We start from the raw sequence: 12,376 nt of genomic DNA on the forward strand, positions 1-12,376 counted from the left end.
AAATGAACCCGGCATCATAAACTGCTTTCATGGGCATAACAGTGGATTGTTTCAGAAGGTTTTAATGTTACAAAGCTGAATTTGGGGTTTGAATCATCTAATAATCCTTTTGTTGTTATTGTTGTTTTTTGGTTTGTTTTTTAAAATTTTGCAGATGTTAATATGTATTTATATACTTGAATTTGAATAAACTTTGGTGGGTAAACACCTGTTCTTTTAATTCTTAATGTTTCTGCCTCCCACCCTTTACTTCTTTATTTTTGATCATGAAACTAAGTAAGTATTTGTATTTGTAGTGGGGAAGCCCTGTTCAAAACCCTGCTGTACAAAATGGCCTGTAATCCCTGAATCCCATTCTATGAGTTCCTCATCTCTGAGTTTGTGTGAAGCTTGTATTACACAGCCTTTGAAAAAAAACTAAATCACAGTAAGAGCAGTAATGTAAAACTATTTTTATTGAAAATACATCTACAAAGTAATGTTTATCAATCCACTCTTGGATGCATACCGATGCAGAACCGATGAGGGATGGGGAAGGGAATCTTTCTATAATACCTGATTTCCATAAGAAACAAAGTTAGTATAAAAAAGATCACATTCTTTGTGACACAATACATTTTTCTCAGCTGATGTCATAGAAAGACAGCCTTTTACATTGTCTTTGCAATGTATTTCCAAACAAAATCTTACAAAAATTTAAAATGTTATGCCATAAATTCTACTGTTAATGTTTATACACACATTCTGAATACAGTATCTATATAAAAATACCTCTAATTATATATCAGAAAATGTCTGTCTGTATCCTAGATTTGCATTCTGTTATCAAAAAAAAAAACCAAAAAAAAAAAAAAAAAAAAAAAAAAAAAAAAAACCCAAAACAAAATAAAACCAAAACCAAAAAAAACCAACCCATATTTTCTTTCGGTCGTTCATTTAGAGCTTTCTTTGTTTGATGCTCAGTAACCTATATTAAACCCTGTTTACTTCATTCACTTGAGAGTTCTTGCTCATATTTTCTAAATGACTCAACTGGAGAAGATTGACAGGAATTTTTAGTCCCCAAAAAACCAATCTTGCCTAGGAAAAGGTTTATCTTTGACCAGCACGCTGACATTTTCACTACAGTTATTGTATATTTTACTAATGGATTTTAAGTGACAGATGCAACATATTGAATGTTTTTGGAATGGCAGCTGGGACAATGCAAAGGGATCCTTCATTTCTGTTATCAGAATTATTTTGGCAAGGGGACCAACAAAGAAGAAAACTGAATATTTCAATAAAACAGATAATTGAAAATTATTGTGCCTGTCCATTTATAGCTTTTCTTGCTCCCAACTGCATCTGCATTATAAAACTTTCTGGTTTAACCTCTCTAATAATGTAAGGAAAAAGTACCTAATTTTTATTTCTAGAAAAGGGCTTTTTCAGGGAATAATCTTGAACCAAAAAGCCACTGAATTACAAGTGCATTGTTTTCTTTTTTTTATTCTTTCCTTATCTATTCCCTGAAAATTACCTACAATATTTAATTTTTTAAATCCTTTCTAATTAAAACTTCAGCATATATTATAGTATTTATTATTTTTCAATTTGCATATCTTTTCCTAATAAAATACAAAAGCATCCATTCATTTTATTTTCTAAAGGCTTTTATCTCCTTTTTCTGGTGCTACTGGTAAGCTCTCTAGGAATGAAAAACTTCACATTAAGATAGGGAGCCTTCTCCAGATGGCAAAATGTAAATCCAGTTCATACCTCTGTAATTTATTAGTGGATCAAGAATTTGGGAGGTTTCCAGTCAGAAAACCTCTGCTGGTCTCAGGGATTCAGATTCAGAATGCAGCCCATTTAGGAGCTGAACATCTCACCCTCTGCACCTTTGGTAGAAGGCTGGCACTGCCTTCTTATAATTGCTTATTAAGTAGCTCATTAGTGCATCCAGTGTGTGCAAATTTTTTTATCCAAACAGAGATGGTCTGTCCCAGACCAGGGCCTTGCTCCTACAAACACACACAGAGATTGTTTAACTGGGTTGTGATGTTGAAATTAAGGGAGCAAATCCAGATCAGAAGTACATACATGCATATGTAAATGTTTGCGAGTCAGTGGGAGCCAACTAGGCTAAATTTTTATAAAGATAGCTGAATCTAATTCAAAAAACTGTCTAGATAAAATTACTTTCTCAGAAATATTTCATCTCAGCTGGTAAAAGTGCTGATTTGGGGGTATTTTCTTTTCTTATTTATATATCTTCCCCCTTTTTATCCCCTCAATTAATCTCCTACTTTTTATTTTCCTGCTAGTATTTGAACAATAATATAACACTAGAGAAAAAAAAAACAGATAAAATAGCAAAAGTCCTGTTAATTTACTTAGCTGGATGCAGTTATCAAGTTAGAAGTGTTGATTGTGTGTTTATAGGTGTTAGGAATTTTGCAACAGGTATTTAAAAAAATAAAACCATTTTCAGGCTCCGTTATCTGTTTTTACTTTCCAGTTCATAAAAAAAAAGAAAAAAAAAAAGATTCACAGGACTGAGTAACATATACACAATCTCTTTTTTTATCCCCAGTTAGCATATGTCTAGCAGGACCAGTGTTGTTGCCTGTTAATTTTTTTTTAAGTGGGAAGCCAACATATACCATGATCACTGCTAGTTTGGAATATATTTTCATTAATTCTTTCCAGTACGAGCATAAAGGGAGAGATCAAGGAATAGATGAAGTTGGTGAATTCAAGATATAAATCGCTGGAAAAAGTGTGTGTTTTCCCACACTTGTAGTGCTGAACTCACGCCTACATCTTGGTTTCACTATCTACTGGTTTCTCATTCTCATTTTCTTGTGCGATCAGTTGGTATGGTTTCTTCATTTCATTCTCCTCTATCACGGAATTACCCATCTCAGCATCCCTGTTCTTCAGCTCATGTCGTGATAAATGTTCAACAATTCCTGCTCCAATGGAGTCTCCCAAGACATTGGTAGTGGTACGAAGACGATCCCTAGGGAAAAAGCAGTGAGTTACTTCTATCCCTTGCTCAGGGAAGCAAGCAGACTAGGTGTTAAAGTGGCCCTCAAATAGCTACCAGATGAGTCACCTGTTTTATATACATTCACTTATCTGAACTGTTAATGCCATGGTTTCTTCTACAGACATTAACATACCCTCAGGAACTTCACAGCAAGAAATGGTCATGTGATAAGGATGGCAAAGGGAGCATATGGCTTCTTGAAGGCATTTTGATACTCTGTATCAAGAGTTTGGGTTTATATCCTCTAAATGTGTAAGCCAGTAAGAATTTTCCTTGTTAGGTTTGTTTGTCTCCTGACCATAAGATATGATGTGTAATTTAGGGTGGAATTGTGCAGGAATGACTCAAATTAAACTACAAAAATTCATCCCTCTCGGAGGGCTCTGCCCAGCAGGGAGTGACTGGTAGTGTCAGTAGGTAAGCATCTACCTACGTCAGGTAGTTAGATAATAATTTGAAGACATTATGTTCTGATAACAACACAGGTAAATTCTTTCAGGGATCACTTGAGAGGATTGAAGGGTAAAAGCCCCAGAAAGGCTAAATAATAGATGTTAGATGAAATAGAGGTTGGAAAAAGTATTGCTTTCATTTATTTCCTGGACCTAGGTATATATATTTAAAGGTGCATGTCATCTTCTACAGATAGATGAATGGAAAAACTGAGGGCAATACTTTGTGCTGTCAATTGTGCTACACAATTATTTTTAATTTCTACTTTCATGGGCTAGACAGATGAACCTTTCCTACATTAGACAGTCAGCAAGGCTGCGATGAATTGGTTATATCTGATCCAGTTCTGAGTCTGACTGACTGAAAAGTTTTCATTGTCATCCTGCAAAAAATAAAAATAAAGCAATTCTTTGCTTATTTAATTACAGTGTATCTGAAAGTTTTCTTAGTATCTGAACAATACAGGTTTCTATGTAAACTTTCGCGTGCAAAAGAAACCATATTTAAGCAATATGGTTCATGCCCTTACTATCTGCTCTAAGAAAATACCTTACTAGCAAGAAATAATCATTCTTTTCAACACTTGTTTCCAACTGCCTTCCAGATCAAAAAGATCTATCTTGTAGAATAGCCACACTGTGCTGGACTATTTCACTTCTAAATATGGTCTAAGCCTTTAACTACTCCATAAAAATACTTACAAGAACCAGTCCACTGCAATGATAAGAGTGATATCATCTGTAGGCAAACCTACTGATGTGAGAACAATGACCATGGTGACTAGTCCAGCTTGAGGAATGCCTGCAGCCCCAATACTGGCAGCTGTAGCAGTGATGCTGTGCAAAGAGATGGCAAGAACAATTAACTGATTTCTGTAATTAAACTGTAATAAAAGCACTCCTTATCATCAGTCAAACTTGAAAACTAGATATAAAGCAAGAAGGCATTTACTCAGTAGTAAATAAAAAGATGAGCCTAGTCCCTTATCTGAACACTCTATAGCTGTAGGGGACTATGACCCTTGATCCAAAGTGTTTCACTAAATCTCTATCCAGAAACCTTGAAACATGTTTTTGTGAGTGATAAATTCCCTACTAGATGCCAAGGGCCAGAAAAAAACATTATAGTTACATGTCCCCACCCATTAAAAAAGCTCTCTCCACAAGCTCAAACATGTTAAAAGAAAAGCTAAGGAGGTAGTTCTGTCCTAGCAGATCTAACACAAGGACTTTTGCTCTCTGTCCATCTCACTGTAACTTCATGCCAGGTTCTCTATCCTCCAGCAGTTGATGTTCTGGCATCAGAAAACAGAAAGCTGCCAGAAACCCTGAGTCATACTATCCAGCGACTTCATAGAAATATGCTTGCTTACACCTGGTTTAGAGAGAATTTGTTTTCTCACGTGGTTTGCCAGGGAGCAGCTCTAGTATTAATGAAAGGGAAAAACATTCATTGGGGAGTGAAGGCAGAGTTTTGCCTTAGGTTAATGAATATTGAAATAAACTAGTGGGTTTTATGGAGCACTATTTCTGAACGTTCAGTGTTCCTATGTGATAGATTTGTGTCTTTGTCCCACAATGCCCACTTGTCCCCTTGCTTTCTTTGTCCCATTCCTTTCTTCTGCACAAGTACCCATCACCCTTTTTCCTTAAATTGTGATAAAAAATCAGTTATCATTGAATGCCGTAAGTAGTGGGTTTGCTGTTATATTTCAAACAAGAAGGGTTGTGTGCTTGAAAACATAACCTGTGTTCACCATTTCCATCAGCTGATGTAATAAAACTGTATTACTGTTCCCTACACAGCTAGCCCTGATAGTCTCCTGAAACCAGGAAAACACTTCCTCTTCTAAAGCCAACTGTGTTGACTCTATGCTTCAGCTTTGTGCATGCATTATAAACTACCTGGTACTCATTATAAGTCTGTAGGTCCCAACAGCTGCATGAGTTCTTAAGAAAGAAAAATTTGAAATTAAATAAATTTTGTACTTCTTGTCTTTAGTAAGTGCAGTAATGGGTGCATCACATTACAGTTTTGCTAAAAGTTTATCTAAATGAGAATACGTGCTGAATACATCTTCTGTGTTTAAAAAATGTAAATTACAAATAACCTGATACTGTAGAAATTATTGTTTTTAGGTCTAGATGCTTTTGTTTAATCCCACTTAAACCAGGAAGGGGTCATCACAAAGGTGTTTTTATTAAATGCAGGTAACAGTGGTTTCCATACCTGATTGTGATAATCTGTCCAAAGTTCAGATCAAAGTTGTTGACCTGTGCAATGAAAATTGCAGCCAAAGCCTCATATAAAGCAGTTCCATCCATATTAATTGTAGCACCAACTGGGAGTACAAATCTCGTAACTCGTTTGTCCACTCCGTTTATTTCTTCTAGACACTTAAATGTAACAGGTAGTGTTGCAGAACTGAAAGAAAAAGAAAAAAGATAATATATTATATAAATTCTGCAAAGAGGGAAAGAGAAGAGTATCGTATTTATAATCACGAGACAGTTCTGTCTTAGTTTTTATGTGATCTACCAGAATAGAGGTTTTTTAATGCAAATACTGAATTTATGCATTTCTAATGGTGAAGGTTCTCCTAATACTCTTGGAAACCTTCCCCAGCTGGTAATTACTGCCATTCTCTATATAATCCCTAATCTGAAAGTGTTTAAGTTTAGTGTTTTGTCAAAAGGTTCTTCTGCCAGGCACAGGATTTAAAATTTCTGCTTCTCAGTTTTAATTAATGGAGCTGTGATTAAATCATCCTTAAGCATTGTTTTATGGAAGGTATACCAATTGGACTCTTCAAACCTTCAGTAAAAAGCTTGTTTTCTCTTCTTGTTTGTGGGCTCCCCTGCAAAGGGCATTATTTTCCAACCTATGGGCTAACACCAGTCAGCAGCTAAGCACTACACAGCCACTCATTTGCCTCCACACCTTGATGGGATAGGAAAAACCAAAAGGAATAGCAAGAACAAGAAAATGGAGGGGTTGAGAATAAAAATGTTTAGTAAGTGTGGGAGAAGTTTGAAAGAAGAGCAGAAGAAAATGAAACAATACAAGAGATACTTAGGCACTGCTCCCGCAGATGGACCAGCGGCCAGCAAGTTCTGGAGTACTATGTGGCCAGCCTTCCTAAAATCCTTTTTCCTCTTTCATTGCTGAGCATGATGTATGTGCCATGGAATACCTATTTACTTTGGTTCATCTGTCTGGCCATGTGCTTTCCCAACCCACTGTGAACCCCTCAACTCACTGTGGGGGCAGAATGAGAGTCAGAGAAGGTCTTAATGCTGTACAAATACTTTGCAACAGCTAAAATGTTAGCATGTGATCATTGTTGTTTTGACTAAAAATATAAAACATGGCGCTATATGAACAGCTATAAAGAAATGTAACTGTCCGAGCCAGGCCTGCATCTCTACATCTGATCACACCAAAGTAAAGAGGTTTTCCAAGACGCAGCATTTCAGGTTACTTGATCCCAGTGAAACCTTCATTGCTAAATACTTAGCAGACTTTTAGTCTTTGAAAACTCTATCAATATTGGTAAAATAACAACCAAAAATAAAGAGGGGTTGTGGAAGGTTGTGTTAGAAAACTATCTTTTCTGACAGTCATCTTACAGTTGAATTTTGAATGGTTTTTAAATCCCCTTGCAGTATACTGTCTTACATCAACCTAGGTTTTTACTTCAAAATAATCTCAAACACCAAGGACTCAAATTACGTATCACAGAATATCTGACTGAAAGCCTGTGTCTTTAGGACACATTTTTAAAATCTACTAAAATGGATGCTGTTTTATGAAAGGTCAAATGGTATAGAAATGTACACTTTATTGTAATGTTTCTTTCTGTCATATATGCAAACAGTTTTTTAAATTCACATGACATAACTCTGACCACCTGCAAAGAGCAAAAGTGGCATTTCTATTGTAGGTTCTGTATCCCTAATTGGCTATCAGGATTTTGGGCACATATGTCAGCTGCGAAGAGGAATCCCCTCAGGACTTTTCTGTTTGCTGCTCCATTTTGCCATGCATATTCTTTGCCAGCTCTATCCTTCATTATCAAGCCATTACAAACTACTTAGAATATCAAACACCAAACATTAAGCAAAATTGTTTCATAAACTAGTAATACTACAAAAAGACACAGCTTTAAAATATTTTGTTATACCTGGAAGATGTTCCCAAAGCTGTGACTAATGCCTGGATTAAGCCTCCAATAAATACCCATGGATTCTTACGAGTGATCACGAAGTAGAGAAGAGGTAGGACAATGACAGCATGAATTAGCAAACCAATGATAACTGTTACAGTGTACATGGCAAGCTGACCACCGATCACACCCATATCTTCCATCTCAACAATTTTCCCAGCAATCAAGAAGAGAATTCCAAGTGGAGCATACCTGCAAGTAAGAAATCAAAACAACATTACAAAACAAAGTAGAGATTCGGCCACCCATCCATCCTGTTTGTGTTTATACGCATAAATGTAGAATTTCACTGTTAGGATGCTCCTATTCAGGAGCAGTTCAAAAATTTAACTCTTCAACATTTAACAATTCAACCTGGATTGAATCACAGCAGTGAATGTTTTTGGTGGTATTCAGTGGATTCAGCATCTGGTGAGGATTTCAAGATGTATAGCATGCCTTTTGGACAGGTAGGGAAATTAATTCCCCTTGGAATTCAAGTGTAATACAAAAGCTAGTTTAGCCAATCATGTTATAATTCTGCCCATGTAAATGAAGGCTAAACTGACGTATGTGTGTACTATACCAAGCACCCAGTTCTATTCAGTGTTGTTTCCCATGTTGTTGGGGAAGGAACCCACACAGAAGCCTGATAACTTCTGAAGATTTCAAGCTGCTTCTGAAGCCTGAGATTTTTAGCTTTTTTTATTTTTCACATATTTGCAGCTTTGCAACTTTGGCTATAGCTTCTAGTATTTTTCCTACCTTTCTTCCCTACATTTAGGAACAAAAAGCTAACCTTATGAATGCATTCCTAAATACTGTTTAGTTTTATTCCAAAAAGAGTACAAGGACATTCTGTTTTCCAACCAGAATCTGGACCAGACATATCAAAAGTGGGGCAAAAGTAACCTCTGGACCGCTTCCGGTGGGACCAGGACCCCAGGAACAATTATCTAACAAACTAACCTTTTAATTGGACAGTGTATGATTAAGTATAATAATGGACTAACCATATAAAAATGGTAGAATTAATATACCACGTGTGACTTTTGTCACCTGAAAGGTTTCAACTAAAGATTTGCTTTTGTATTTACTCTAATGTTTGTGGGAAAGTCTGTCTATTTTCCAGGCATCAATTCTGGCTATGTTACATTTCATCCAGTGGGGCACTGGATAATATATTTATCACCATGAAGACATGAAGAAATCTGTATGCCAAATGTTGGCAGCACAGGTGAGATGAACTGCTTTTGCCTATCAGAAAGCACAGCTGGAGGTGAAGAAACAGTTGGTGCTGCTGAGCATAAAACTCAAACATAATTCTGCTGCAGCAGTAATTTAGGTACAGTCGTACTCCTATAAATGTCCACTTGTCTTCTCACAGTAAGATACCACAGAGCAAAATCCATCCACTGTATCTCAACTGCCCTTTACATCATCAAATCCATCTGGAATTTTCTCTGAATCCACTGCTTTAACATTTTAAATATGCTTGTGAAGGAGAAAAGATTTTAGTTAATGGAAGAAATATACTTAATTTTGGTTTCGTATCTAATATGGCAGTATATATGTGTGCTCCTGAATAAACTCTTGGAATGGCTTTTTCCTGTAGTAAAGAAGGCAACAAGATATAATTTCTTAGTTAACCTTCTACCTGGAGAATAATGAATCTTAATTTTTGAAAAGATTTCATACCTTCAGGGAAAAGGTATTTATTTTATCTACCTAATGAACACAATAACGAAAGCAGGTGTATGTGTGTGTGCATGAGCAGCGCAGCTACAATGCAGGGACGTACATGTACACCCCACAACTACAGGAACCAACTGTGTTGGAAAATTATGATAACAAGGTCTTGCTGTGTAGAAATAAGATTATGGGTCAAAAGGGAAACCCACTGAAAGAGTTGCTATGTTTGGGCAGATTATGGTCACAGAGAGTTACAGCTCATGAAAAAAGTTCCAAGGTAGACAAAATCTTATTGTCTGACTTTCTGCCAAATAGATTTTTGCTACTCAGTGCCAAACTGTGATGAAAAAATATTGTTAGTAGCTTAAAAAGGAATTTATCGAAGAGGCACTTACCACATGATTAGAGCTACCAATCTCATGATAGCCTCATTAAGGCTATCAAAGAAGTCTTTCAATGCCTGACCTTGCTCCCTCATGCTCCCAATCACCAGGCCAAAGCTTATTGAGAACACCACCAAGCCAAGGGCATTCACTCCATTCACAGAACCTGGAACCGGAACTATTTCCTCTTTCATTCGGGTGAGAGCTTCCATTGCTTCTGACACATTGCTTATTATGGAAGTCACTGTGGATGTGTCATTGGATGGAATAGCTACTTTAAACTTTCTCTTCTCGTAGTTGGTTTTGAACTGTTAAAACGAAAATAAAAGAAAGATAGAAATTTGGTGAATCATACCAAACAAAGGCTAAAATCACAAATTAAATTATTATTTATCTAGGAAAAATGTACTATGATGAATGCTTGGTTTTCCTGAAAGCAACAAAAATCCTACTAACTTCAAAAGCTAAGTCTTCAGCTTTAGCTTCTAGAAATAATTTTCTCATAAATAGACTGAAGTCAAAGATACAAGTTTGTTATGCTCTTATATTCTGTAACAGAACTATTGATTTTTAATTTGTGTTTTACATAAATTGCTATTTTTCCTAACAATAAAATTCCAAATGTTTATAGTCCTTTTTTGGCTAGTGAGAGTATTTTCTGTACTCTGGACTTCCTTTATTTCTTCATCTTTTTGTACTAAAAGAAATAAGACTGAAGCTAACTTAAATATAACATACCTCTTTTTTCTTTTGTTATGACAAAGCCATTAGTTTACTGTGCAGTACAGGTCACCACATTTTTTAATTAGAGAAAGTGTTATACTTTAAATGGTTCCTTTATGGAACAGACAATTAAATTCCTGAATCTCAATATGGTCCTAAATGTCTGCTTTGAAAACCACCCAATATTTTTCACTGTGTTTCTTTCATCCCCTAGTGTTTTTCCAAAGAGAAATTTACAGACTGAGTAATTTTATCTGGGCTCAAAAAGCCCTGCAGCTTTGTCCCTGTTAAATTCTGTTGAACACAAAGTATACTAAATATCACTAGTATGTTCCTCAAGTGTCTCAGGATGCTAATGAGTCCATTGAAGGAGCAGAATGCTGGTGTTGAGGTTATTCAACAACTTTGGAATTTTCTTTTTTTCCTGAACTACCAGGAAAGCTCCAAGTATCTTTACTGATATCTGGAGACCTGTTGAACACTTCAGAAGTACTTGAGTGAAATGAAGCAATTATGACCAAGATGGGAAACCTGAGTATCATCATCTTTCAACACTAGCCTGATTTAACATTACTTTTTGCACCTGGTTAGTTTTATGCACTCCTTCCACATATTTGAGGTACCCCTCTAAAGGCTCTAAGACATAAAGGCTCTGAGAGAATGTCAAATAAAACCTGGTAACTGGACGTTTATGGAAGGTTCCTGAATAACATATAGCAGAACCAAGATTCATGAAGGTCAGATACTCTTGAGTTTTGAATAAAATTTGCTAAAATCTTTTAAGATTTGGGCTGTACAGAAGTCAGCTGAAAGCTATATGAGCAGTTGGCTGACATGGGAAAGCCCAGTTCCACTGCCTCACCCACTCACATCCAGCCTGTGATAATTCTTGTTTGATCTCTTAGTGAGACAATTCTACTTTTTGAAGTGGCAAAAATCTCACCAAGGAAAAAATGTCACCATACTTTGGTTAAAGCCTGGGGAAGTGAACCAGCTCTCACTGGCTGTTGAAATGTCAGAGAGGGAAGAACACAGAGACAGGAGCTACACAACCAAAGAAGGGATGGGGTTGTCCCTTTAAGTAACATAAGGGCATTAAAGTGTAAATGGAAAAATAATGCAAGTGCTCATTAAAGTGGTTTTATTCTGTCTTGTCAGGAATGTTAAAATACTGCCTAACACTTTATATCACTCTTTTCCTTCTCGTTTTCTCTTTTTCTCTTTCCCTTTCCTGTTCCCTATCTTATTCTCTTTCCTTGTCTCCAGGTGTGGTAATTGTTACGTTTCTATTTTTATTGCTGTTTTTCAATAGGAAAAAAATCTTAGGTGCAAACCCCTTAATGCAAATTCTGTAACTATTTTGCATTTGCAGGCACACAGATTAGATGAAAGTAGAAAAGCAAGCTGTTTAATGAATTCTGGAACAATAAGGTCTGGACTTAAAGCCTAATTTCTTATAAAATTTCCTATTCATTTCCCACTTTCCCTAGCACATCATAACTTACTTGGTTCTGAATCTCCTCTATTACCCTCAGGTTCTTCTCTCATTTCTACCTGACTAGGTCAAAAGTGTGATACAGCTGTAGGACAGAGTTGGATGTGTGCTGCCTGCCTGTTGGAACAGGCCATGAGCTAAGTCATAAACCACTTTTCCGTCAGAGGCACCATGACCTTTACTTGTCTGAGAATTGCCCCCCTCATGTCAGATTAGGTCAGAGTTGCCCATGCGGCTACAAAATTGTGGTGGGGGACTGAGAAGGTGTTGGGATCTGTATGGGAAAAAGTACAAACAACTGAAGATTTTACCTTCAAAAACCTGTGTTAGAAAGAATTTAAGGTGGTAAATAAGTATATGCCTTCATTTTATACTCATTCCGGGATTCT

General features: G+C 36.4%; 1 protein-coding gene across 4 annotated transcripts in view; it reads right to left on the minus strand.

Annotated features, from left to right (window-relative positions):
- Positions 1-437: 437 nt before the first annotated feature.
- The window catches only part of SLC1A3 (solute carrier family 1 member 3), a 67,554-nt gene continuing 55,615 nt past the window's right edge, over positions 438-12,376 (minus strand). For all 4 annotated transcript variants that reach the window (XM_054003782.1, XM_054003783.1, XM_054003784.1 and 1 more), the window contains 5 exons: positions 9,782-10,077; positions 7,674-7,907; positions 5,720-5,914; positions 4,192-4,326; positions 438-3,007 (listed from right to left, as the gene is read on the minus strand). In XM_054003782.1, the coding sequence (XP_053859757.1) occupies positions 2,803-3,007; positions 4,192-4,326; positions 5,720-5,914; positions 7,674-7,907; positions 9,782-10,077 (1,065 nt within the window). In that variant the 3' untranslated portion in view covers positions 438-2,802. The remainder of the gene's footprint in view (positions 3,008-4,191; positions 4,327-5,719; positions 5,915-7,673; positions 7,908-9,781; positions 10,078-12,376) is intronic.

This window comes from Vidua macroura, chromosome Z (assembly GCF_024509145.1).
Source record: "Vidua macroura isolate BioBank_ID:100142 chromosome Z, ASM2450914v1, whole genome shotgun sequence".
Lineage (NCBI taxonomy): Eukaryota > Metazoa > Chordata > Aves > Passeriformes > Viduidae > Vidua > Vidua macroura.